Below are 27,665 nucleotides of genomic sequence, written 5' to 3' on the forward strand. Positions count from 1 at the left end.
GACTCCGCACCGGACGCTTTGTGGCACAGATGAGGGGGGTTAGACTCCGCGCTGGACGTTTCGTGGCACCAGTCACTCAGCACAGACAATGCGGCGATGGTCGAGGAGACGTGTTGTCCCCGTTTATTGTGTCATTTACATCCAGGACTTTTTATTTTACATAGAAAATTCAAATTGACAAACAGTTTACAAAGAAACCTGAAAATGAATATTCCAGAGTGGAGGAGGGGACCCCTGCCTGCCCACCCAACAGTCACCAGTCCTAACAGTCCAGCCGGCGGTGCTGAGCGTCCGGTCGCTGCGGGCACACGTCCGGTAGTCTCTCCTTTCATAGAAAGAAACGACTTTTTTTTAGGATTTTGTGTTTTGTTTTTTCTCTCCATTTAATTACAGGAATCGTGTTAAAACACAGGACAAGTTTAACGCGTCGGGTCCGAACTGCGTCCGTCCAGAGCGGCTGGGATGTTGTTGTTTTTTTCGTTTTAGAAAAAAAAATTTTCTGCTTTAGAAATTTTTTTTTTTTTTTTTTTTCATTTTTGTAAGAAAAAATAATTAGTCGACAAATGAGCAGGAATAAAAAAAGGTCTCTGAGCAATAAATAAATACGTCAAAGAGTCTCTGAACGCTAAACCGCTTCTTCACTGAAGAACATGCGACATGATGCACGGAGCGAGCGCTGCTCCATCGCGGGAAACTCCAGGTCCACCGCCCCAATCCCGGCAGACTCCTCCGGTGAGGACTCGGTCCGGCCTCCTCCGTCCGCTCGCCGTTTCTCCGCTTCTTCTGTCGCTTTTGTCCTTTGGACAAATTAATCCGACTCCTCAGAGTTCTGCGTCTTCCTGCGGCCGCGGTCTAGGAGGAGGACTGCAGCTTGTTGTTATGGGACCTGCGCAGTATAGAAAACAGGTCACACCCTGATACAAGTAATGTGGGGGACAGAGGTCCGGCCAACGCTCACCTGCTCGCCTTGAAAGCCTTTAGCTTCTGCACGAAATAGGACTCGAGGACCTCGGCGCTCTGGCAGAACGTGGACTCGCTGGGGTTGTAGTAGCGGCAGTTGTCAAATATTTTGGTCATGTCGGCCACGAACTCAGTCAGCTTCTTGTAGTATCGGCTGCGAATTCGGTCCTCCATGGTGGCCAGGTCTGCGAGACGAAAGAAAGGGGGTGAGACAACGGCGAGGTGAGACAGTGTGGGGAGAGCGGGCAAGACAGTGCGGGGAGCGCGGCGGAAGAGAGGGGGCGAGACAGCGGGAGTGCGGCAGAAGAGAGGGGGCGAGAGTGCGGGGAGTAAGGCAGAAGAGGGGGGACAAGACGGCGGCGAAGAGGGGGGACGAGACGGCGGCGGAAGAGGGGGACGAGACGGCGGCGGAAGAGAGGAGGCAAGACAGCGTGGGGAGCGCGACGGAAGAGAGGGGGCAAGACAGCGTGGGGAGCGCGGCGGAAGAGAGGGGGCAAGACAGCGTGCAGACCGCGGCGGAAGAGAGGGGGCAAGACAGCGTGAGGAGCGCGGCGGAAGAGAGGGGGCAAGACAGCGTGGGGAGCGCGGCGGAAGAGAGGGGGCAAGACAGCGTGGGGAGCGCGGCGGAAGAGAGGGGGAAAGACAGCGTGGGGAACGTGGCGGAAGAGAGGGGGCAAGACAGCGTGGGGAGCGCGGCGGAAGAGAGGGGGCAAGACAGCGTGGGGAACGTGGCGGAAGAGAGAGGGCAAGACAGCGTGGCGGAAGAGAGGGGGCAAGACAGCATGGGGAGCGCGGCGGAAGAGAGGGGGCAAGACAGCTTGAGGAGCGCGGCAGAAGAGGGGGCAAGACAGCATGAGGAGCGCGGCAGAAGAGGGGGCAAGACAGCGTGGGGAGCGTGGCGGAAGAGAGGGGGCAAGACAGCGTGGGGAGCGTGGCGGAAGAGAGGGGGCAAGACAGTGTGGGGAGCGCGGCGGAAGAGGGGGCAAGACAGCGTGGGGAGCGTGGCGGAAGAGAGGGGGCAAGACAGCGTGGGGAGCGTGGCGGAAGAGAGGGGGAAAGACAGCGTGGGGAACGCGGCAGAAGAGAGGGGGAAAGACAGCATGGGGAGCGCGGCAGAAGAGAGGGGGCAAGACAGCATGGGGAGAGTGGCGGAAGAGAGGGGGCGAGACAGCGTGGCGGAAGAGAGGGGGCAAGACAGCGTGGGGAACGCGGCGGAAGAGAGGGGGAAAGACAGCATGGGGAGCGCGGCGGAAGAGAGGGGGCAAGACAGCGTGGGGAGCGTGGCAGAAGAGAGGGGGCAAGACAGCGCGGTGGAAGAGAGGGGAGCGCAGCGATTGGCACTTCGGAAACTTCTGCACAAGACCAGGATCAGAATTGCTCCGTCCTGAGGTTTTGTCACAGTGTATCAGAGATAAAGCCTCGGATGGATACACTGTAACAAGGCCTCAGCTGTAAGACGAGACACGCACACGATTATGAGGTTCATCTCGGCCACATCGTTATTAACGCTCAGTGGAGGATGAGGGCATCAGTGACTGGTGCCAAATGGCTTATCTCACCGGGGAGGAGCGCAGCTCCGGAGGAGAACAAAACCCTTCAAAATGCCAATGGTGAAATCTCTCTGTGGCAGTGGTGCCAGAACCTTCTGTGTCCTGATTCTCCTCTGTTTCCAGCTTCCCTCCCCCACCAAGACCCTGTGATGTGAAGTGCTGGACAGTGACAGCAGCTCTCGGACCCCAGCAGGATCCAGGCCCCCGGACCCTCACTATTCCCAGTGTTACCCCGGAGCAAGAACTGACAACATACAGAAGGATCACAACCCTCATCATCTCACTCACCCATTGGCTCCTTGATCACCGCATAATAATCCGGAGCGTCCTCTGGGTCCACGGCTTCAAGGAACGGCCACGCCATCTTATGTGCCTGCAGGAGACAGAAGCGTCAGTGCACTACAATAGCGAGCGCAGCTCTGGAGCATAAATACTGAAGTTATGTATGTACACAGTGACTACACCAGCAGAATAGAGAGTGCAGCTCGGGGGTATAATACAGGATGTAACTCAGGATCAGTAATGTAATGTATGTACACAGTGACTGCACCAGCAGAATAGTGAGTGCAGCTCTGGGATATAATACAGGATGTATCTCAGGATCAGTAATGTAATGTATGTACACAGTGACTGCACCAGCAGAATAGTGAGTGCAGCTCTGGAGTATAATACAGGATGTAACTCAGGATCAGTAATGTAATGTATGTACACAGTGACTGCACCAGCAGAATAGTGAGTGGAGCTCCGGGGTATAATACAGGATGTAACTCAGGATCAGTAATGTAATGTAATGTATGTACACAGTGACTGCACCAGCAGAATAGTGAGTGCAGCTCTGGAGTATAATACAGGATGTAACTCAGGATCAGTAATGTAATGTATGTACACAGTGACTGCACCAGCAGAATATTGAGTGCTGCTCTGGGGTATAATACAGGATGTAACTCAGGATCAGTAATGTAATGTCTGTACACAGTGTGCGCACCAGCAGAATAGTGAGTACAGCTCTGGGGTATAATACAGGATGTAATTCAGGATCAGTAATGTAATGTATGTACACAGTGACTGCACCAGCAGAAGAGGGAGCGCAGCTCTGGAGCATAATGCAGGATGTAACTCAGGATCAGTAATGTAATGTATGTACACAGTGACTGCACCAGCAGAATAGTGAGTGCAGCTCTGGAGTATAATGCAGGACATAACTCAGGATCAGTAATGTAATGTACACAGTGACTGCACCAGCAGAATAGTGAGTGCAGCTCTGGGGTATAATACAGGATGTAACTCAGGATCAGTAATGTAATGTATGTAAACAGTGACTGCACCAGCAGAATAGTGAGTGCAGCTCTGGAGTATAATGCAGGACATAACTCAGGATCAGTAATGTAATGTACACAGTGACTGCACCAGCAGAATAGTGAGTGCAGCTCTGGGGTATAATACAGGATGTAACTCAGGATCAGTAATGTAATGTATGTAAACAGTGACTGCACCAGCAGAATAGTGAGTGCAGATCTGGAGTATGACTTTACAGGTAGAAGCATTCGTACCTGCAATGACCTGAGAACTCGTTTCAGTCCTTCGTAGTCCTTGTCGGTCAGGGGGCTCAGCACCGTCATGGCGTCCTCAGTGGACTGACACTCGGGACACACGTACTCATCTATATACTCGGCTTCACTCTGTAAAATCCCGACGCAGCGGCCGTGGAACCAGTTCTGGCAGCGATCACATCCGATGTAAAATCTGCACAGTCCAACACAAGAGCAGGGGTGAGCGGAGTCCGGAGACGTCGCACAGGACGAGTGCCAGGCGCAATCTCACGGCTGCTGACACCAAACATCCCTAAAGCAGAAGCTGCAGAGTCTCGGAGCCCTGTGCGGGGCAGCGCTGCAGTGCACAGGAGCAGACAGCAGGGGCCGCCAGCACATCAGTATCCAGGTGTGAAGCAGAGAGAGGAGCTGCTCGCAGTTATCAGTCCGGAGGACATGCATCACATGGTGCACAGAGAGGTCATGGTGACATGTACTGGGGGGCACCAGACAGTCCGCCCCATCGGGGGGCAGCATGCTCGGCTCAGGTTAATGAGGACACTACAGAAACTGGAAGCGGCAAACATCCAACGAGCTCATTAGTAGTAAAGACCCCGACTCACTGTGAATCATCATAGGGCGTCCTGCAGATACAATACAACTCCTCACTGCTGCCCTCTTGTGAGCGTTTACACTCATTACAGATGTACACATCCACTTTCTTGGCCTCCGTCTCCGTGATGCCAACACATTGTCCGTGATACCAATTAGCACAAAGCTCACAGCCAATATAGAACCTGCAACAATTTACAGCAGACACCCGACCGTCAGAAGGGGGCGACACGCACCACGCCCTCAGCTTCCTCTGTGGATCCGCGGCACGGGGGCGACACAGGCTGCGCCGAGAGCAGGTGGCGGTGACATGGCCCGGGCAATGAATGGAAGCCATGACTGGGGTCTGTGCAGAGGGGGGAGACCATCTGTGGATACGGCACCCTCCCCAGATATGTCAGCTCATCTCCCCCCACCCCCAAAATCTCAGCTCATCTCCCCCGAAATCTCATTTCCCCTGTACCGCCCCAAGGTCTCAGCTCACCTACCCTCCCCCAAAATCTCAGCTCACCTACCCCCCCACCCCCAAAATCTCAGCTCACCTACCCCACCCTAAAATCTCAGCTCATCTCCCCTGCACCACCCCAAAGTCTCAGCTCACGTACCCCACCCTAAAATCTCAGCTCACCTACCCTTCCACCCCAAAATCTCAGCTCATCCACCCCCCACCCCCGAAATCTCAGCTCACCTACCCCACCCTAAAATCTCAGCTCACCTACCCTCCCACCCCGAAATCTCAGCTCACCTACCATCCCACCCCGAAATCTCAGCTCATCCACCCCTGCCCCAAAATCTCAGCTCATCCACCCCCACCCCCGAAATCTCAGCTTATCCACCCCCAAACCCCAAAATCTCAGCTCATCCACCCCCACTCTCGAAATAGCTCATCCCCACCCGAAATCTCAGCTCACTTGTCCCCCCATCACTGACATCTCAGCTCATCCACCCCCTCGCCCCCAAAATCTCAGCTCATCCACCCCCAAATTCTCAGCTAATTTCCCTCTCCTGAAATCTCAGATCATCCACCCCTGCCCCGAAATCTCAGCTCACCTATCCCCATCACTGACATCTCAGCTCATCCACCCCCGTGCCGCCAAAATCTCAGCTCATCCACCCCTGCCCCGAAATCTCAGCTCATTTCCCCCTCTCCCGAAATCACAGCTCATCCACCCCCCTCTCCCGAAATATCAGCTCATCCACCCGTCCCGAAATTTCAGTTTATCCACCCCTGCCCTAAAATCTCAGCTTATTTCCCCCTCTCCCGAAATCTCAGCTCATCCACCCCCACCCTCGAAATAGCTCATCCCCACCCGAAATCTCAGCTCATTTGTCCCCCATCACTGACATCTCAGCTCATCTTCCCCCGAAAACTCAGCTTATCGACCCCCCAACCCCAAAATCTCAGCTCATCCACCCCCACCCTCGAAATAGCTCATCCACACCCGAAATCTCAGCTCACCTGTCCCCCATCACTGACATCTCAGCTCATCCACCCCCTCGCCCCCAAAATCTCAGCTCATCCACCCCTGCCCCGAAATCTCAGCTCATTTCCCTCTCCCGAAATCTCAGATCATCCACCCCTGCCCCGAAATCTCAGCTCATCCACCCCTGCCCCAAAATCTCAGCTCATCCACCCCTGCCCCGAAATCTCAGCTCATCCACCCCTGCCCTAAAATCTCAGCTTATTTTCCCCTCTCCCAAAATCTCAGCTCATCCACCCTCACCCTTGAAATAGCTCATCCACACCCGAAATCTCAGCTCACCTATCCCCCATCACTGACATCTCAGCTCATCCACCCCCGCGCCCCCAAAATCTCAGCTCATTTCCCCCTCTCCCGAAATCTCAGCTCATCCACCCCCACGCCCCCAAAATCTCAGCTCATGCACCCCTGCCCCGAAATTTCAGCTCATCCACCCCTGCCCCGAAATTTCAGCTCATCCACCCCCTGCCCCGAAATTTCAGCTCATCCACCCCCTGCCCCGAAATCTCAGCTCATCCACCCCCTGCCCCGAAATCTCAGCTCATCCACCCCTGCCCCAAAATCTCAGCTCATCCACCCCTGCCCCGAAATCTCAGCTCATCCACCCCTGCCCCGAAATCTCAGCTCATCCACCCCCTCCACTGAAGTCTCAGCTCATCCACCCCAGCACCGGGAGTAATAATTTGGATTATTTGCCCCTCTCCTGCATTTCCTGTGGTCACTGACTCCTCCGGACTGACTGCACTATTGAGCTCCACAGCTGCACTCACCATTCTGCTGCTTGTTACTGGAGACAGTCAGCAAGCTGGTGGACAGCGGAGAGGGAGGAAAGATACAGCAGAGAGTGCTGGGAGATGTGTGCAGTACAGTGAGCGCAGCTCTGGGGCACAGTGACGCCCTGTATGTAATCTGTGCACTGTGGGTGGTCTGGGGGCATCCCACTGCTGCAGCCCCCAACTGTCTGCATAAGATCCGACCCCCTGGAGTACGCCCGCAGCCCCCTCTGCATAGAACCGGACACCATGAGGGCGATCAGAGCACAAACACATGCACAACACAGTGATGGGGCCTGACGGGACCCCCAGACTGGGGGACGGGACCCCCAGACTGGGGGACGGGACCCCCAGACTGGGGGACGGGACCCCCGATACTGGGGGACGGGACCCCCGATACTGGGGGACGGGACCCCCGATACTGGGGGACATCACTTCCTCCATTTGAACCCTCACAACAACACGATCCTACAACTATGACGTGTCGGGGGGACACCGTACAACACAATGACCGGACCACCACAGTAAATGAGCGGGACACGGAGGATGAGCGGACACACACAACATCCCCACTTACCTGCCGGCCCCTGCGCTGCGAGGGGAGGAGACCCTGCATACACACACTGACAGTGGTTGGGGGTCACTTAGTCACAAACACAAGCCTGTAAATGCAGCAGCCCCCCGAGGGGTGAGTCCTCCCTGGTGATGACCATGCAACAAACTGCGCAGCTCCTGTGATCCGGGCCTTGTGGGGATCCACAAAGGAAGCTGGGCCCACAGGACAAGACAAAAACACGGACACTGTGTGCGCTGTCTGAGAGTGGAGGTCTATGGGAATTGGGGGGAGACAGACTCCCTCCCTCTGGGCTCACGACGGAGACACAGGCCCGGAGGGAAGGGAGACTTGACGCGAGCCCGGAGGGAGGGAGACGGACGCGAGCCCGGAGGGAGGGAGACGGACGCGAGCCCGGAGGGAGGGAGATGGACGCGAGCCCGGAGGGAGGGAGACGGACGCGGACATGAGCCCGGGAGGGAGGGGAGACGGGCGCGAGCTCAGAGGGAGGGGAGACGGATGCGAGCTCAGAGGGAGGGGAGACGGACGCGACCCCGGAGGGAGGGGGATACGGGCCCAGAGCCCGGAGGGGAGGGAAGGGATTGAGACAAGCCTAGAGGCAGAGGAGGGGATAAGCCCGGAGGGGGGTAGCATGAGCGGGGGTAGGGCTTATCTTTGGAATGCAGGGCACATTGAGCCCACCGCATGGTGCTGGTCCCCATCACCACTGACCAGGCCCTGTGTCCTCCGAGTGCCCCCTCGTGTGGACATGTTCTACCTCCGCCATGCATGTATATATATACATACACACACACACGTATGTGTAACACGGGGTCACTCACTTAGACTCGTCGTAGGGCGTCTTGCAGATGCAGTAGAGTTTGTTGTCCTTCTTGTAGTCCTTTGAGGTAGTGGAGATTAGCTTCTTCTTTTTCTGCTTAGAAGGATGATGATGATGAGGACGATGAAGAGGATGATGATGATGCTCCTCCTCCTCCCTCTTGCGTTTGTGTGAGGAGGAGGTTGTGGTCGGGGAAGTAGGCGATGGTCGGTGCACTGGTGGTGGTGGTGGTGGCGAGGGTGGTGAGGGCAGTGGGGGTGGCGGAGGAGGAGGGGGTGCAGCAGCAGCCTGGGCACGCTCCTTCTCCTTCTTGATCTTGTGCAGGTCCTTCTTCAGCTCCTCCTGTCAAGTGGATACAGGTTACAGTACACATAGCAGTCCAGCTCCTCCTCCCACCCGAGCTCCCCAGCGGTTCCTTTCCCCTACCCCACGTATCCCCCTCCATTCACACCAGCGGTGTTGGTCCTCCTCCGCTCACCACAATGGTCTCACTCCTCTTCCCTTTCACACCAGCGTTCTTGATCCTAATCCCGCCCACCCCAGTAGTCTTGCTGCTCTTCATCCCCCCAACCAAGCTGTCTTGCTCCTCCTCCCCAGCCGCCCTACTCCCCAGTGGTCTTGCTACTCCTCCTCCCCAGCGGTCTTGCTACTCCTCCTCTCCCTCCCCAGCGGCCCCGCTGCTCTTCATCCCCCCTCCCCACCGGTCTTGCTACTCCTCCTCTCCCTCCCCAGCGGCCCCGCTGCTCTTCATCCCCCCCCCCCAACGGTCTTGCTACTCCTCCTCTCCCTCCCCAGCGGCCCCGCTGCTCTTCATCCCCCCCCCCCCAGCGGTCTTGCTACTCCTCCTCTCCCTCCCCAGCGGCCCCACTGCTCTTCATCCCCCCTCCCCAGCGGTCTTGCTACTCCTCCTCTCCCTCCCCAGCGGCCCCGCTGCTCTTCATCCCCCCCCCAGCGGTCTTGCTACTCCTCCTCTCCCTCCCCAGCGGCCCCACTGCTCTTCATCCCCCCCCCCCCCCCCCCAGCGGTCTTGCTACTCCTCCTCTCCCTCCCCAGCGGCCCCGCCGCTCTTCATCTCCCCTCCCCATCTGTCTTGCTACTCCTCCTCTCCTTCCCCAGTGGCCCCGCCGCTCTTCATCCCCCCTCCCCAGCGGTCTTGCTACTCCTCCTCTCCTTCCCCAGCGGCCCCGCTACTCTTCATCCCCCCTCCCCAGCGGTCTTGCTACTCCTCCTCTCCTTCCCCAGAGGCCCCACTGCTCTTCATCCCCCCTCCCCAGCAGTCTTGCTACTCCTCCTCTCCTTCCCCAGCGGCCCCGCTGCTCTTCATCCCCCCTCCCCAGCGGTCTTGCTGCTACTCCTCTCCTTCCCCAGCGGCCCCGCTGCTCTTCATCCCCCCTCCCCAGCGGTCTTGCTGCTCCTCCTCTCCCTCCCCAGCGGCCCCGCTGCTCTTCATCCCCCCTCCCCAGCAGTCTTGCTACTCCTCCTCTCCCTCCCCGCTCCTCCTTCCCCAGCGACGGCCGCCCAGACATACCTGCACCTGGATCTGCAGATCCTTGTCCAGTAGCGCCCTCTTCTTCAGGATCTCAGCCTTCAGCTGCTCCTTGTGCTTGTAGAGAAGTGCGGAGAGCTTGCTGGCGTTTTGCCGGCTCCTCTTCTGCTCCACGCTCTCATCCCGCTTACGCTTCTTCGCCGCCTGCTTCTCCTCCTTGTCGATCTTGTCCAGGACATATTTCATCACCTGGTTACACACGATCATCCTGAACGGCAAAGACACATTGGTTATTGCCCCAACTGCTCTGCCCGACCACCGCTGCTCTCAGAACATCTGGGTGACAACAGTACCAGATTATATCCTTACAAACTAGGTTGTCAGACAGGACCCCGTACTGCCATCAGCGGCCATGTCAGGCTGCAGTAATCACATCTGTGGGTAGAGGATCCCTTTATCCCCGTTACCCACAACCATTTGCACCCGGGGGTCTCTACCTCTGATTTTCTTCTCTTTCTGTCGGCGTCATGGTCTTCTTCTGCTTTAGGTGCTCAATGACGGCGTTCTGCTTCATCACGAGCTGCTGGGCAGATAAAGCAAGTCAGACACAGACTCTGCGAAGTAACCCCTTAAAGACCCCATGCGTACATTCCTGTGTAGTTCGCTGGCGACACGGACAGAGTAAGAGCCGGTGAAACAGAAAGCGAGGTACATAGAACTCAGGAGTCACTGGGAGAGAGCTCAGGAGCAGCCAGAACAGAGAGCTCAGTAGAGAGAGAGCGCTGAGGAGTCGCTGGGAGAGAGCTGGGGAGCCGAAGGGACAGAGAGCTCGGTAGAAAGCTCAGGAGACGCTGGGAGAGAGCTCAGGAGCAGTCGGAACAGAGCTCGGTAGAGAGAGAACGCTAAGGAGCCACTGGGAGAGAGCTCAGGAGCAGCCGAAACAGAGACCTCAGGAACCGCTGGGAGAGAGCTGGGGAGCCGAAGGGACAGAGAGCTCGGTACAGAGCTCAGGAGATGCTGGGAGAGAGCTCAGGAGCAGTCGGAACAGAGCTCGGTAGAGAGAGAATGCTAAGAAGCCGCTGGGAGAGAGCTCAGGAGCAGCCGTAACAGAGAGCTCAGAGAGAGAGAGCTCAGGAGCCGCCGGGAGAGAAGCTCAAGAGCCACCGGGATAGAAGCTGAGGAGCAGTCGAAACAGAGCTCGGTAGAGAGTGCTCAGGAGTCGCTGGGAGAGAGCTGGGGAGCTGACAGGACAGAGTGCTCGGTAGAAAGCTCAGGAGCAGCTGGGAAAGAGCTCAGGGGCAGTTGGAACAGAGAGCTCGGTAGAGAGAGTGCTCATGAGTCGCTGGGAGAGAGCTCAGGAGCAGCCGGAACAGAGAGCTCGGTAGAGAGCTCAGGAACCGCTGGGAGAGAGCTGGGGAGCTGACGGGACAGAGCTCGGTGGAGAGCTCAGGAACCACTGGGAGAGCTCAGGAGCAGCTGGAACAGAGAGCTCGGTAGAGAGCGCTCAGGAGTCGCTGGGAGAGAGCTCAGGAGCAGCCGAAGAGAGCTCAGTAGAGAGAGTGCTCAGGAGTCGTGCGAGAGAGCTGGGGAGCCGACGGGACAGAGAGCTCGGTAGAGAGCTCAGGAGCTGCTGGGAGAGAACTCAGGAGCAGCTGGAACAGAGAGCTCGGTAGAGAGAGAGCGCTCAGGAGTCACTGGGGAAGAGCTTAGGAGCAGCCGAAACAGAGAGCTCGGTAGAGAGAGCGCGCTCAGGAGTCGCTGCGAGAGAGATGGGGAGCCGAAGGGACAGAGAGGTTGGTATAGAGCTCAGGAGCAGCTGGGAGAGAGCTCAGGAGATGCCCATATTGTCCCCCACTTCTCCGCAGTCTTTCTGCACATTACATAGTACAGTGAACGGCTTTTGTACGGTTGAAGACAGAAAGCTCAGGAAAAAAATGTTGGTGTTCTCAAAGGGTTAATAACTACAAGGCTGATGTTCTGTGCCATAGACATTAGTGACGGAGGCCCCTCAGTGGTGGCCGTGGACCCCTGCATACAGGATGGTCACCTGCTTCTGGATGATCTCGCTCTGGCTGCTTCCCTGCACGGTCTGCTCCCTCTTCAGCTCCTGATGCTTCTTCTTGCTCTGCTGTTCCTGGATCTGCTTTATTCGCTGCAGATGCTCTTGGACGCTGGACGCCTGCACCGTCACCACGTTCTGGATCTGGTGGGCCTGGCCCGGACCGGCTGGCTGGATCTGGAAGGGCAGCTGCAGCTTGATTTGCTGGGGGATTCCTCCTTGCTGGATCTGGGCCATCACTTGTGGGGGCAGATGGGACAGGACCTGCACCTGCTGATGGAGCTGGGGGACGGTGATCACCTGCGTCTGGGCCGGCTTGATCTGCACTTGCCCCCGGGGTGGGGACTGCACCATCACTTGGTTCACCGTCTGAATGTGCTGCGGAGGCTTCGTCTGGAGCGGGGGTGACTGGATGTGGAATGAAGCCGGGAGGGTCATCTGGATGGAGGGGTGCGCCTGGCCGGGACTGGGGGCTAAGGTCTGTATCTGGGGGCAACTCAGCTGTGTCGCTGGCTGTGAAGACACCTGCACAGAGACCGGGGGGACGTGAGCTGCACTGTTGGCTTCGGTGGTCACCGGATGCCGATCTGTCTCGGATGCTGCGGACTGTTGCGGCTGCCCATCTTCCAAGGTCCCAGCAGGGTGAGATGCCTGTGATGGGAGCAGGGTCTGATCGGAGGTCTGTGGGGGTAGCATTGGAGGGTCGGTGCTCTGTGGCAGAGTCTGTGAGGACTGAGCAGGGGCGAGTGGTGGAGGAGCGGACTGGCTGTTGGGAATCTGGGCTGCAGACTTCTGTTCGCATGATGAAGATGCTGAGGAGAAAACAAATCTGTAAGTCACAGCACAAAGTGGGTGGTGGTCCGACGGTGCACAGCGGGCGGGCGTGGGGCCGACGGAGGCGCGAGGCAGGCGAGGGCAGACGGAGGCGCGAGGCAGGCGAGGGCAGACGGAGGAGCGAGGCAGGCGAGGGCAGACGGAGGCGCGAGGCAGGCGAGGGCCGACGGAGGCGCGAGGCAGGCGAGGGCCGACGGAGGCGCGAGGCAGGCGAGGGCCGACGGCGGCGCGAGGGCCGATTGCACACAGGGGGCTGAGATCACAAAGCTGGCTGAGGGCACAAAGTGAGCAAAGGGCGGCGAAAGAGGGCAAGAGACGACAGCGCAAAGCGGGCGAGAGACAACTGGCAGGCAGCCACGTACCAGCTGTGGAGGTGGTGGCCGGCGTGGAGCCTGGTGGCAGCGGAGTAAACAGGAACCTCTGGATGGTACCGTTCGGCATGGCAGCCTGCATCAGCTGCTGCCCGGGCGTGGGAATGACAGCCATTCCTTGAGGAATGAGCTGCAGCTGTCCAGTGGTCTGTCCTTGACCTTGGACCACGACTGTGAGGCTCTGGTTTCCCCCCTACATACAGACAAGCATTAGCCGAGCCCCGATGCCCCCATAACGGGCCGAGCCCATCACATCTGATACTTACCTGCTGCTGCGTGAGCTGCGTCAGCTGCGCCATGGTCAGCTTCACCTGTCCCTGCTGTGGCGGTCTGGTGGTCTGCGGCGTGGTGGCCTGCGGCTGAGCTTGTTGTACTGGGGTGCCCACCTTCAGCCCCCCACTGGAAACCGCGGTCCCCAAGGGCATAGTGGTGGTGACGGGCTGCCCCCTTATGATCTGCGTTACGACCTGCTGCGGCTGACCTGCAGGAACACATTACACCGTTACACTCCCGGCACACTGCGGCGGTGCGTCTGCACAGGTGACACTTACTGGTTTGCAGAATCCCCTGCTGCACCATGAGGGGGGTACGCATAATGGGCTTCCCGACAGACGACTGCGGCAAGGAAGGCGCCCGGATCACCGTCACCGCGGGGCGGATCTGAGTGCCGGCTGTGATCACCTAGGACAGGAGCGGGGCCATTAGTATGGGACTATTTCATGCAGCGGCCAGGGGTCCCTTATCCAATGTCGGCACCTGCTGGGCGGTCCCTATGTTATTCGGCCGGATGGAGACAGTCGCCGTCCGCGGCTGGAACGTGGTGTAGGTTTGCTGCACGCCTGTGGTGGACGGTAAGATACCCAGAACCTTCTGCTGCACCTGGACCACACCTGTAAGGGAGAAGATGGGTGATGACACCGGGCCGGCTCCTGACTCGGGGGGTGTAGCGCTGCCGGCGGCCTCCCTACCTCCCGGGGACGAGGGCACGTTCACGGCTAATATCTTGCTATTGGTGGGAAGAGGCAGCTTAGTGAGGACCTTCCCAGCTACAGACCCCGGACCTCCACTTATCTGGAAGGTTTGGCCTGAGGTGGTGACAGAAGTGGCCGAGGACACATCTGTGCTGGAGGCTACAAGACACAAGGCATTGGGCCGTGTGAGTGCCCACGTGGTCTCACCCTACGCTGGGGCTGTGACCCCTACGACGCCCGTCCCGCCTGGAACCATCGCCCCCCATTACCGGTGGTCGGCTGTCCTTGCTTCACCCACGTGGCGAACGTCTGGTGGAAGTTCTTGTTCTGCTGGAAGGAGACGGTGGTCGGGGGGCCGATCTTGGTGGCCAACATTACTTTTGCCCCTGGGGCGACGGAGGTGCTTAAGGAGCCCATGACGACTTTGTGTGGCGTGGCGAGCGTGGTCAGGGTGGTGCTGGTGGTGGCCACAATGGTGGTGCCGGGTGGGAGCGGTAACTGCTTCTGCTGCTCCAAGCGTTTCTGAAAGAAGGGGGTACTCCGCATTAATCTGTTACACGCCATGTATGAAGGGGGGGGGGGGGGGTACAAAACATCCTCACTGCGTCCATTATTCCGCAAACTCTGTACCTAAACCAAGTGTGGTGGCCAAGGTACCCCCCAGCACGTCAGAGACCCTTGCCCTCCATTATGTGGCCCAACTTCCAACAAGCCCTCCGAGTCAGAGTGCTGAGGAATGCTGAGAGTTGTAGTCCTGCCTGTACCTGCTGGGCGGAGAGACGCTGCTGCTTCAGCTGAGTGTCCGCCTGAGATTTCCCGTCTTCTCCCTTCTTCAGGTCCCCGGCTTTACTCTCTCCGGACTGGATTTTCTCCTTCTCCACCCTGCAGAGATGATGGGAGTTATAGTGCAGCCGGACAGCACTGGAGGGCCGCAGCGCAGAACGTGGCACTTACCGCTCCGAGAAGCATTTGATCTCCCACAGCTCCAGCTCGTCCTCGGTCACCCAGGACTCCAGGATGATTGGACCGGTCCGTTTAGGGGTCTCGGGCCTTTTGGGGCGGAGCGCGCTGGATCGGAGCCCCTTCCTCTGCGGTGTTGGGGTCTCTGTAACAGATTAGTGTTACGGTTTGGGGTCTCTGTTCGGACCCACCTGTGACTGGGGGCGCTCGGCTTCGGGGCTCTCACCTTTAGGAGCCTCCGGGACACCGATGGGACAAATGATCTTCCTGACGCAGTACTCGGAGCGGATGCCGTAGGGGCCGACGTCGCGCCTCTTGATGATCTCCGTGGTGATGATTTCCGTTTCCGAAGACTCTGGAATTACAGACCGCCATTATATCAGGGCGGACATGGCGGCGGAGGAGGAGCGGCCATGGGAGGGCGCTGCGTACCTGTGCGCGTGATCCCCCCTCCGGGAGGGGGCTTGGCGATCATGTCGTCCCACCGCAGGCTTGCCCACAGGAGCCGCAGCATGAGGCTGACGCTGGCCAGGGACTTCACGGTCTGCAGGCGGTATCTGTATGGAACGGACATACGGCATTACTGCTGCACATTAGCAGGATGCAGATCTCTGACAGGAAGTGCTGCCATGGGGCCCGTAGTCAACCTACCTCCAGGTTATTCCGAAGGTGGGGCGCGGTGACGGGTACGGCCAGATATCGTGCACCGGCTTGGCATTGTAGCTGAAGAACGGCACCTCCCGGATCCCCCCTCTCCGCGACAGCTTCTTCAGGTCGTCCAGGGGCAGCACAAAGATGCTCTTCTTGTTGCTCTTGGTGACGAATTTCCGGTAGGACGGGAGCGCCGTCCCTGACCGGGACTTCTTGGGTTTGGAGAACTTGCAGAGCCGCACGCAGTCCTTGGTAGTGTACTCTTTGCTGATGGTCATGAGCGATGAGATGGTGCCAGCTGGCGTGGTGCTGGAGTTGCTGGCGGTTACCGTGGTCCTGCTGCACTCGCTGACAGACAGGGCGCCTTGGTCGCTCGGTGAAGTGACACTGGTCACGGTGGTCGTGGTGGTGCTGGACAAACAGGTTTTCTCCGAGGACACCTCCGGCGTGGGGGACTTGCTGGAAACCTCCACTACGGTCCTGGAGGTGGACACGGTGGTGGTAGTCGTGGTCACCTCCGTGACAACAGTTTGTGAGTTCCTCTCCCCGTTCATGGATTCGGGGGGTAAACCATTCTGCTGTACGGAGTCGTTGCTGAGGCTGGACTCCTCGGCGGAGGTCAGGGGGGACGTGGCGCTCTTCTCCGGCCCGCAGTCTTCTGAATCTTTCCCTGCAGAGATCCCGTTCTCATCCTCTTCCTCCATGCTGACGTTTCCGTTCATGAAGGCTTTCAGCGCGGTGTCCGTGGAGCTGTGCGGAGACGTTGGGATGTTCTTCACCTCGGTTTCCTGCCCGTGGCTTTTTTTCAGGAACTTCCCGTTGACCTGCGGGGTGATGACAATGGCGGCGGTCTCGCCCTCCTGGCTGTGGTCTGCACAGGTATGGGAGGCGACGTCCTCCTGGTCCCCGTCTGTGGACCGATCCTCCGGGGTCTTGCTGACGCTGCCTTGGTCCATGCTTTCTGCCGACGGCTCAGGATTTCCTTTGTCGTTGGGGGGCACAGATTTATCGCTGGCCTCTTCTGATTGGTCACCCTCTGCGGACTTGTCAGCCGGGCAACTGGAAGGATGGTGGTCTTGCCGCGAGTCTGTGCTGGCGGGGGTCTCCTCTTTGGTCTCATTTTCTGCCGTCTCTGCAGGGTCCTCCTTGGGGGTCGGACTGCTGGACATGGCCATGTCCTGACTGGCGCCGTCCAGGTCCAGTTTCCGGGCTGCGCCTCTGCCGATACTCCTGGCTTTGTTGCCGTCCTGTAATCCTCTGTGCTGCTGTGAGCCGCTACCGAGTTTCAGTCTCTCCAGTCGCTGCTTTTCCTCGTAAGCAAATTGCCGCTCCCTCCGCTCCAGCAGCACATCCAGGCGGGACGACTTCACCACCTTCTTGTACCACGTCCTCCTCTGGAAGCCCAGGCTGACATTGATGAGATCAGCGTCTGGGAAGGGCCCCTCACCCGCGCCACAGGCTGCGTCCACCTCCACGGCCTCGTCCACCTCCATTGGCTCATCCTTCATGGATCCGGCGTTTTCAGATCCTGGACGGAGAAAAGCAGAAAAATAAAAGGTTTCTAATCCTAGTATACACGCGCCGCTCCATGCAGGGCAGGAGTCCTGGTATACACACACTGCTCCGAGGAGAGCAGGATTCGCCGTATACACGCGCCGCTCCATGCAGGGCAGGAGTCCTGGTATACACACTGCTCCGAGGAGAGCAGGATTCCCTGTATACACGCGCCGCTCCATGCAGAGCAGGAGTCCTGGTATGGTACCGCTCCGCTCAGAGCAGGAGTCCCGGTATACACGCACCTCTCTCTGCAGAGTCCTCCTCCGCCGGTTCCGTCGCTCCGCTTTGGTCCTTACGCTCGTCCTCCTCCACGGTTCTATCTCTGGCAGGTTCTGCCTTGATCTTCTTGTCACTGCTTTCTTCCTCCATCGCACTTTCCGCTTTTTCAGCTGCACAGAGATGAAGGTCGGGCCGTTAGTGCCCCCCAGTACATACAGGTCACTGCAGTGTACGGCGTACACACGGTCACTCACCCAGCATCTTCCGGTAGTTGACGTTGGTGTTACCCGGAAGCCGCGGCAGGAAGCGATGGACGTGGGTCTTACTGATCCAGCTCCAGCCCCCGTAACCAGTCACCCGGTACTCCTCCCCCTTCTGCTTCCAGACCTGAAACAAGCAGCGGATGGACACGTGTCTGGGACATGGACCACCAGAGGTGGGGGCGTTGGACCTCCATGGGAAAGGGCGCGGACCACCGTACCTGGTGCTTTATGGGGAATGTGTACTTCACCCAGGTGGCCTGCTGCATGGTCTCCTCCTCCTCCTGCTTCCGCTCCTTCTTCTTCACTTTGTCCTTTTCTTCTCTTTCCATGGAGGTCATTCTCCGTAACCTGAGAACGAGTGGTGATCAGTCAGGACCGCAGACCACAGATATGCGCGTGCGTCACCTGCGGGGTCCGGCGAACTGACCTCGTGTGCCCCAGAGAATCCTTCCAGATGGGCAGCATGACCACAGGCTTAATGGCGCACTCCAGGATAGCCAGCGCCAGCGCGAACTCCCGGGGCTTGCTGCACATCTGCACTGCCTTGATCCAATTTGACCTGCAAGAGAGACACTGCTATCATATCACCTGCATGATTACCTGCTGCCAGGGTGAGAGGCTCGTTACCCGCCCAAGGCCCTGTTACCCGCCCGAATCCCAGTCACATTTCCGAAGCCTGCTACCCGCCCGAGGCCCCTTTACCCGCCCGAATCCCAGTCACATGTCCGAAGCCTGCTACCCGCCCGAGGCCCCTTTACCCGCCCGAATCCCAGTCACATGTCCGAAGCCAGTTACCCGCCCGAGGCTCCGTCACATGCCCGAATCCAAGTCACATGTCCAAAGCTGTAACCCGCCCGAGTCCCAGACACGCGCCCGAGGCCCGTTAACTTGGGCGAGACCCCGATACCCGCCTGAGGTCCATCAGCCCCCAAGGCCACCGTTACCTGTGCGAGGCCCAGTTTTGGTGGAGGAAGGGCGCGGGCACGCTGCTCTCCAGCTGGACAATGGTCAGCCTCAGGGTGGAGATGGTCAGCACCTTGGAGCCATGGACGGAGCCATTCCACTTGAACTCCCCAGTGGGCGAGAGGCAGAACTTGTGTGCCAGATGGCGCCTCTTGTCGTGGTCCTCGCGGTGCTGGTGCTTGTTCAGGGCGTACGAGTTGGTGGAGTACTGGTTGTGGTAAGTGCGGTACTTGCCCTCCTGCCCCAGCTTGAAGTGACCACTGGAGAGGCCCCTCATAACCACGTCCTTCCTGGTGCCGAGTCGGGAGATCTCCCCCTGAGAATTCACCACCAATACCTGTAGGGATAAAGCAAGGGCAAGTAATTAGGGTGAGCGGGCCGATGGGCCGTCTGAGCCGGGCAACTCCGACACCCCAGTGCGCAATCTTGGGGAACTCGGACCTTCGTAAGTAGAAAAACACAGAGAATCATCCTTATGTTGTAGGACGCCACCATCGTAACGAAAGCAGCAAACCTCGGGGTCCACAAGATCCGTCACCAGAGAGAAGAAAGCACAGAGCCGCGGGCATCCTCGGGGGCCGGCGCAGAACACAAACCTCGCTTCCTTCCTTATAAATCTTATTAGCCTCCTGGACGGCGGCTCCGCACCGGAGACTCCTCTGCAGACTTAACTTGCTGTCGGGGTTCCGCAGCCGCGTCACGATCCTGGAAGGGGTCCGCCCCGGACACTGGGGGTCCGCCGCCTCTGGACAGCTCTTCTCCAACTTACAGTCCCCAGGTTCTAAAAATACAAAAGTAGAGCTGCAGCGATATACAGGATATATCCGGGGGGGCGGGACCCCATCAGCAAACTCACCAGTGTCCTCCTGCTTCAGGGGTCTATCCCCCGGCTGATCAGGCGCAGGGCTGTCGTCTGACTGTGGCGCAGGGGGACAAGCGGCAGCTTCTGAGAGGTCTGTGAAGGCAGGACAACAGAGGTGACCACCCAGTATACTCACATTCAGTCATGGCTGAAAGTTTTGGCACCCCTGAAATTGCCACAGAAGATGACATACCCCCCAGAACATTATCACAATTCAATGCGTTTCTTATCCTGAGGATTATTTCCTTTGCGTTTATTGGAACAACACAAAAAACTGAGAAAAATTGTAGATAATTTCACACAAACCCCAAAAATGGATAGTGTCCTCCCCTAATGTATGTATGTACGTACGTACGTACGTATGTATAGTGTCTTCCCATGTAGTATATGAGTAAATATATACATATACACTGTATCCAGCAGTGCCAGCAGGAGGACAGGGGTTTACCACCCATATACATACACGGCCCCCACGTGCACTACAAGTACCTAGATACAGTAGATACAGTGTCCTCCTCTAGTGTATGCATGTACGTATAGTTCCTCCCCTGTAGTATATGGGAAAATACATATACACTGTAACAAGCAGTATCTGCAAGAGAACAGAGGTGACTACCCATATACATACACGGCCCCCACGTGCACAAGTACTTGCAGGAGGGCAGTTGTAACCACACATATACACGGAACCCCTCATACGACACGTACCTGCAGACGCTGCTGGCTCTGCAGTCTTCTCTTCTGCGGCCGCAGACTTCTCGGGGTCTCCATCTGTGGCTTTGCAGTCATCAGTGGTTGCCGATTCCTCTGTGCTGCTGTTTTTGGCCTCAGCGCTCTCTGTAATAACAGAGGCACACTATGAGTACATGTAGGCCAGACCACCTCCCACCAGGTGAGTCTCACCTCCGGCTGGACCCTTCTCTCCTGTCTTGGTGGTCTCCTTGCTCTCCCCCTCAGCGGCACTTTCCGGCTTCTCTTCCTCAGCCGCCAGTTTGCTCGGCTCTGCTACATCAAGTTTAGGTTTCAGCCGCTCCATAATTTCCTCTACAGAGACAGAGAAGTGAGACGAAGGTGTGGGACCCCAGACTCTCATCCCCGGGTTACACTCCATCTCGACCCTTACCGTTCACCACAGACAGGTAAGAGCGGTTGTTGCCCCGGGCTTTGCTGGTCAGCTCCTCAGTGATGTCCATGTGTCGGTGGATTTCTTCCCGGAGGTCGTCCAGCGTCTTGCACAGGTCGGCCTCGTACTGCGTCCGGTCCAGTTGCTCCAGTAACTCCTCCAGCTGAGGCCGCGAGCTGTAATACCAGATCTTCTCCTTCTCCGAGTTTTCCTCTCTGCAGACGGGAGACATGTGAAGTCCCGTGTAAGCCACAGTACCGAGGACCTCCACCAGGGGCGCCCCTCAGAGGCCACCGCCACCAGGGACGCCCCTTGGAGGCCACCGCCACCAGGGACGCCTCTCGGAGGCCACCGCCACCAGGGACGCCCCTCGGAGGCCACCGCCACCAGGGACGCCCCTCGGAGGCCACCGCCACCAGGGACGACCCTCGGAGGCCACCGCCACCAGGGACGACCCTCGGAGGCCACCGCCACCAGGGACGACCCTCGGAAGCCACCGCCACCAGTGACGACCCTCGGAGGCCACCGCCACCAGTGACGCCCCTCGGAGGCCACCAGGGACGCCCCTCGGAGGCCACCGCCACCAGGGACGCCCCTCGGAGGCCACCGCCACCAGGGACGCCCCTCGGAGGCCACCGCCACCAGGGACGCCCCTCGGAGGCCACCGCCACTTACATGATGATCCGCCTGTTGAGGAACCAGTACTTCCTCCGGTGCCGGTCGTATCCGATGGGCTCGTGTCTTATGTACGGCTTGTTCTTCTGGATCTCGGCGACGCAGTCGTTGACGCCGGACACCTTGTGAGCCACGCACACCTCACATTGCCACTCGTCCTCTGGGACCTCCCCCAGGGGCGGCTTCACGCACTCCAGGTGGTAGACCGCAGAGCACGTCTCACAGCAAAGCAAGTCGCCCAGTTTGTGACAAACCCGGCAGTGGTCGTCGTACTGGATGACGCCCTCCGACATTAACTCCTCACGTGCCATGTTTGTGGTTAGAAACTGATCCACCAGAAAGAGCAGAACCTGCACTTTGCTCTGGATGGGTCCATAGGGGTAGTCGTCTGTCTCCTGGCACGGCAGCACGTGCTGGTACTCCTGGTCGCTCTCGCAGTACACCCGCAGAACCTCTGGCCACGTCATGCCGTCTATGAAGTACAAGGTGGAGTTCACACTGTCCTTCAGGTCGGCTGGGCCGAAGGTGGTATTGGAGGTGTCCTCCTCCCGCAGGACGGCCTTTAGGAGGGCGATGTGCATCTCGGCCATCAGGGTGCACTGCTCCTGGCTCATCAGAGCCGCACAGAAGTCCTCAAAGCGAAAAGGGGAGAGTCGTAGCACCGTCCCGAAGGTCCTCAGCACCTCGTACACGGCGATCACGTCCATCAGGTGCTCGCTCGGCAGCAGCAGGTCTTCTGAAGACTTGGGCAAAGTCAGTGGGGGAAGGTCCTTCTCCTCGTAGATCGGCGAGCGCGGACGGTGAACACGGGTTTTCCTTCGTCCTGTGAAAAGAGGAAGAAAAAAGTCACAAAAAGCAAAAGACCAAAATGAAAACAAGAGAAAACCTTGAGCTGCTACGAGGAGTTAAAGTGCAGCTCCAGTGTACGGCGGCCATCACAAAGAGAGCTCAGGCAGGAAGAGAAGGAAGACGGGGCGAGCAGGAGGAAGACGACGCGAGGAAGAAGAGCAGGAGGAAGACGGCGCGAGGAAGAAGAGCAGGAGGAAGACGGCGCGAGGAAGAAGAGCAGGAGGAAGACGGCGCGAGGAGGAGCAGGAGGAAGACGGCGCGAGGAAGAAGAGCAGGAGGAAGACGGCGCGAGGAAGAAGAGCAGGAGGAAGACGGCGCGAGGAAGAAGAGCAGGAGGAAGACGGCGCGAGGAGGAGCAGGAGGAAGACGGCGCGAGGAAGAGCAGGAGGAAGACGGCGCGCGGAAGAGCAGGAGGAAGACGGCGCGAGGAAGAAGAGCAGGAGGAAGACGGCGCGAGGAAGAAGAGCAGGAGGAAGACGGCGCGAGGAGGAGCAGGAGGAAGACGACGCGAGGAAGAAGAGCAGGAGGAAGACGGCGCGAGGAAGAAGAGCAGGAGGAAGACGGCGCGAGGAAGAAGAGCAGGAGGAAGACGGCGCGAGGAGGAGCAGGAGGAAGACGGCGCGAGGAAGAGCAGGAGGAAGACGGCGCGCGGAAGAGCAGGAGGAAGACGGCGCGAGGAAGAAGAGCAGGAGGAAGACGGCGCGAGGAAGAAGAGCAGGAGGAAGACGACGCGAGGAAGAAGAGCAGGAGGAAGACGGCGCGAGGAAGAAGAGCAGGAGGAAGACGGCGCGAGGAAGAAGAGCAGGAGGAAGACGGCGCGAGGAGGAGCAGGAGGAAGACGGCGCGAGGAAGAGCAGGAGGAAGACGGCGCGCGGAAGAGCAGGAGGAAGACGGCGCGAGGAAGAGCAGGAGGAAGACGGCGCGAGGAAGACAGCGCGAGGAAGAGCAGGAGGAAGACGGCGCGAGGAAGACAGCACGAGGAAGAGCAGGAGGAAGACAGCGCGAGGAAGAGCAGGAGGAAGACAGTGAGGAGGAGGTAGAAGACTGGAGGATAATACCGCCCCTAACCTGGAGGATGATAATATTACCGCCCCTCACCTGGGAGATTAAAGTATTACCGCCTGTCACATACCCGTTTCTCAGCACGTGACTTGGGTTATGCCTGCAAGGGACGCAAGGGTTAATCTATCTCCCCTCTCTCAGTCCAGCATTCAACCTCTGTCCTATGCTGTAATGGGAGCATAAATCACACACCGACCCAGGCCACACACCCGCTCATACACGCTGCCACCACTCACCGAATACACGGGCGATGAGTCCTGGAAATATTATTACTACTGTCTGTCACTCAAAAGGCTCACACACTCTAAGGCTATGGATTCTTTAGAGCATACAAGGTTCAAACTTATTAAAGTTTTAAGCTTTAATAGAAAAGGTACAGTGCTTACAGTAAAAAAGTATAACAATATATGGAAATAAAAAGTGACATACAAATATGCAAAATAGTTATAAAAATAAAGGGAGAAAACTTACAGAAATATCTAAACTTTGCAGTCTGGCATACTGCTCTCTGAGGGGGGAATGAATATGGAATGGCTCACATCAGCTTGGCTGCCCCTCAATCTGTGAACAGCTTTCTGTGTACAAAGGCCTAATTTATAGAGCCAACCTGGAGGTCAGATTTCTAGACCAGCCTCTCAGGTTAATATTCTAATCCTTGGTTTGTGACTGGATCCTGGCTATTTTACCAATGAATACATTATTTTTCTTTGAACCTATTTGTGTGACCTTTCTCATAGTAAATAGTGTCATGCTGCAATTGGTGTGTCTGTTCAAAAGAGTCAGAAGGTGTGAAATGTTTCCACTTGTGAATGTTCAGGACATGCCCCTGGGGTGAGACCAGAAAGACTGTCTTATCTCAGGATAACATAGGTCATGACCTTTGTGAAGAGCTGCAGCCTACGACAGATGCTTAAGGTACCGTCACACTGAATGATATCGCTAGCGATCCGTGACGTTGCAGCGTCCTGGCTAGCGATATCGTTCAGTTTGACACGCAGCAGCGATCAGAATCCTGCTGTGATGTCGTTGGTCGCTGCAGAAAGTCCAGCACTTTATTTAGTCGCTGGACTTCCTGCTGACATCGCTGAATCGGTGTGTGTGACGCCGATTCAGCGATGTCTTCGCTGGTAACCAGGGTAAACATCAGGTTACTAAGCGCGGCCCTGCGCTTAGTAACCCGATGTTTACCCTGGTTACCGGCATAGTTGGTCGCTGGAGAGCTGTCTGTGTGACAGCTCTCCAGCGACCAAACAGCGACGCTGCAGCGATCCGGATCGTTGTCGGTATCGTTGCAGCGTCGCTTAGTGTGACGGTACCTTAAGTTACTGCTGTTATCCAAGGAGTATCATTTCTCCTTGCGGAGATCGACATGATAAGCATGCTGAGATGAGTAGACTTAAAGCCGCAATGCTCCTCTGGGAAATATGCTAATTATGCAAATTGTCTCTTCAGAGAGGAAGAGACCTAGAACTCTAGTGCCACCTATTGGAAGGTAGCAATCCTACAAGTCAATGTTGACACTTTAACGAGCCTTGTCACATGACTTAGGATAATAGCCAAACCAGAATCTCAATTTGCAGACACTCACCTGGAGGATAGTAATATTACCGCATCTCACCTGGAGGATAATAATATTATCGCCTGTAGTGAAATATGTATACATATATATGTGTGCAGTGAACTATGTATAGGTTTATTGTATGACTAGTAATAATTTAACATCTGTCCTGAAGGCGACAGGTCTCACCCAGGTGTTAACATGTATTTCCTGAGACAGCAGACTTCTGTCTCCAATCTCACCAGGGAGTCCTGCTAGAAGCCAAGAGAAAGGGAACATTTGCCACCTCCTAGCTCTTTGAATAGAGATGTCAATTACAGCCTGACACTATCTATCTGTGGGAAGCTTTACACAAAGAATCTCGGAGAAAATAATATATTCATTGGGGGAGCGGCCGTGGTCCAATCAAAAACAAGCAATTAGAATATCAACTTGAGGGCTCGTCTAGAAATCTGACCTCCATGGTGACACTATAAATTTGGCTTGCATACATTCAAAATTGTTCACATGTGAGGGCAGCCTGGGAAGCTGGTGTGATCCCGTCTCTATTGACCCCGCCCTCAGGGAGCAGAAGCTACAAGTTAGCTATTTCTGTAAGTTTTCTCCTGTTTATTTTATACCGTTTTGCATACCTGCATGTCTTTTTATTACCATATTTTTGTATCTTTTTCTTTACTATAAGCACTGTACTTTTTGTATTAAAGCATAAACTTTAACAGTTGAACCTTGTATGTTCTAAAGAATCCATAGCCTAAAGTGTGTGAGCCTTAGGCCGGGATCACACATGCGAGAAACACGTCCGTGTCTCGCATGTGAAATCCAAGCTCTGGCATAGGCACTCCGCAGCGGAGCATGCGGCCGCATAGCAACACATGGAGCCGCACGCTGCGCTCTGGAGTGCCGGCGCCAGAGCTTGGATTTCACATGCGAGACACGGACGTGTTTCTCGCATGTGTGATCCCGGCCTTATGAGTAGTAGACAGTACTAATAATATTTCTGGGACTCATCGCCCATGTGTTCGGTGAGTGGTGGCAGCGTGTATGAGCGGGTGTGTGGCCTGGGTCGGTGTGTGATTTGTGCTCCTATTACAGCATAGGACAGAGGTTGAATGGTGGACAGAGTGGGGAGAAATTAACCCTTGCAGGCACAACCCCAAGTCATATGCTGAGAGCGGGTACGTGACAAATTAGTGACAGCACGGAGAGGGCTGTGACACCGCCCCTCACCTGGAGGACAATCATATTACCGCCCCCTCTCCTCTCCCCCCCGGTGGGTGGGGCTCTCTTCTCTCCCCCAGCAGGCAGCGCTCTCTCCCCTCTCCCCCGGTAGGTGGGGCTCTCTTCTCTCCCCCAGCAGGCAGCGCTCTCTCCCCTCTCCCCCGGTAGGCGGCGCTCTCTCCCCTCCCCCCCGGCAGGCGGCGCTCTCCCCTCTCCCCCCCCCCCCCGGCAGGCGGCGCTCTCCCCTCTCCCCCCCCCCGGCAGGCGGCGCTCTCCCCTCTCCCCCCCCCCCCGGCAGGCGGCGCTCTCCCCTCTCCCCCCCGGCAGGCGGCGCTCTCCCCTCTCCCCCCCCCCCCCCCCCGCAGGCGGCGCTCTCCTCTCCCCCCCCCCCCCCCGGCAGGCGGCGCTCTCCTCTCCCCCCCCCCCCCCGGCAGGCGGCGCTCTCCTCTCCCCCCCCCCCGGCAGGCGGCGCTCTCCCCTCTCCCCCCCGGCAGGCGGCGCTCTCCCCTCTCCCCCCCCCCCCCCGGCAGGCGGCGCTCTCCTCTCCCCCCCCCCCCCCCGGCAGGCGGCGCTCTCCCCTCTCCCCCCCCGCAGGCGGCGCTCTCCTCTCCCCCCCCCCCCCCCGGCAGGCGGCGCTCTCCCCTCTCCCCCCCCGCAGGCGGCGCTCTCCTCTCCCCCCCCCCCCCGGCGGCGCTCTCCTCTCCCCCCCCCCCCCCCCGGCAGGCGGCGCTCTCCTCTCCCCCCCCCCCCCGGCAGGCGGCGCTCTCCTCTCCCCCCCCCCCCCGGCAGGCGGCGCTCTCCCCTCTCCCCCCCGGCAGGCGGCGCTCTCCCCTCTCCCCCCCCCCCCCCCCGCAGGCGGCGCTCTCCTCTCCCCCCCCCCCCCCGGCAGGCGGCGCTCTCCTCTCCCCCCCCCCCCCCGGCAGGCGGCGCTCTCCTCTCCCCCCCCCCCCCGGCAGGCGGCGCTCTCCCCTCTCCCCCCCCCCGGCAGGCGGCGCTCTCCCCCCCCCCCCGGCAGGCGGCGCTCTCCCCCGGCAGGCGGCGCTCTCCCCCGGCAGGCGGCGCTCTCCCCCGGCAGGCGGCGCTCTCCCCCGGCAGGCGGCGCTCTCCCCTCTCCCCCCGGCAGGCGGCGCTCGCTCACCCGGGGTGCTGCTGCTGTACGTGCTGTGGCTCCTGAAGCTGCTGTCTGTGCAGTAACTGGCGTCGTCGTCATCGATCTCGTCGTCCAGATCGTGTCGGTAGTCGTCGTCGTCGATGTCGTCCGCCTCCTCGGGGAAGTCCTCCAGGTCGCGGCGCTCGTCGTCGCTCTCGTGGTCGTCGTACACCACCTTGCTGGGGGCGCGGCCTCCTCGTCCTCTGCGGCCCCGGGAGCTCGGTGCGGCCTTCCTCCTCCTCCGGCGGCCCCGGGCCGGGGGGGACGCGTCTCCGTGCAGCGCCCAGCGGCCCCGGCTGCTCACCCCCCGCAGTCTGGAGCGCAGTCCGGCAGTCGGGCCCGGGGACGTGTCGGCAGGAGGCAGCGATGGCGTCTTCGGCGGCCTCCCCCTCCGGCCCCTCATGGTGCGGGAGCTGCTGGGCGGGGGCTGCGGAGCGGGGAGCACCGGGGGAGGCTGACCGGGAGCGGGAGTCTCAGTCACAGGTGGCGGCGCCAGGCTCCGGATCCGCCGCCATCTTACCCTCTCCCTAGACTG

At 58.4% G+C, this 27,665-nt stretch overlaps 1 protein-coding gene across 8 annotated transcripts; it reads right to left on the minus strand.

Moving 5' to 3' along the window:
- Window positions 1-95: 95 nt before the first annotated feature.
- Window positions 96-27,665, minus strand: BPTF (bromodomain PHD finger transcription factor). Of its 8 annotated transcripts, none has more exons than XM_069749164.1 (32): window positions 27,119-27,665; window positions 21,294-22,116; window positions 20,619-20,833; window positions 20,399-20,539; window positions 20,204-20,332; window positions 19,490-19,588; window positions 19,305-19,414; window positions 18,615-18,970; window positions 18,098-18,229; window positions 17,889-18,018; window positions 17,662-17,794; window positions 17,431-17,577; window positions 15,632-17,159; window positions 15,413-15,537; window positions 15,207-15,335; window positions 14,975-15,125; window positions 14,785-14,902; window positions 14,290-14,542; window positions 14,018-14,179; window positions 13,806-13,939; window positions 13,601-13,730; window positions 13,316-13,530; window positions 13,041-13,242; window positions 11,833-12,656; window positions 10,283-10,368; window positions 9,828-10,053; window positions 8,301-8,641; window positions 4,663-4,836; window positions 4,061-4,253; window positions 2,799-2,883; window positions 959-1,145; window positions 96-886 (listed from the first exon to the last, which is right to left on the minus strand). In XM_069749164.1, exons 1-32 carry the CDS (start codon window positions 27,531-27,533, stop codon window positions 853-855), a joined length of 8,127 nt encoding a protein of 2,708 aa, XP_069605265.1. In that variant the 5' UTR covers window positions 27,534-27,665; the 3' UTR covers window positions 96-852. The 8 variants fall into 8 exon arrangements, with proteins under 8 accessions (XP_069605265.1, XP_069605264.1, XP_069605262.1 ...); XM_069749163.1 differs by having other exon boundaries at window positions 10,283-10,365; window positions 19,230-19,414; XM_069749161.1 differs by having other exon boundaries at window positions 19,230-19,414.

Source organism: Ranitomeya imitator, chromosome 2 (assembly GCF_032444005.1).
Source record: "Ranitomeya imitator isolate aRanImi1 chromosome 2, aRanImi1.pri, whole genome shotgun sequence".
Taxonomy (NCBI): domain Eukaryota; kingdom Metazoa; phylum Chordata; class Amphibia; order Anura; family Dendrobatidae; genus Ranitomeya; species Ranitomeya imitator.

Excerpts from the sequence above, each read along its gene's own strand:
- BPTF (XM_069749161.1), bottom strand. The coding sequence starts at position 27,533 with ATGAGGGGCCGGAGGGGGAGGCCGCCGAAGACGCCATCGCTGCCTCCT. Across the intron at positions 19,589-20,203 it reads AGAGCCAGCAGCGTCTGCAG|ACCTCTCAGAAGCTGCCGCT; the intron begins GTACGTGTCGTA and ends CTGCCTTCACAG. Across the intron at positions 18,019-18,097 it reads GATTCTCTGGGGCACACGAG|GTTACGGAGAATGACCTCCA; the intron begins GTCAGTTCGCCG and ends ACTCGTTCTCAG.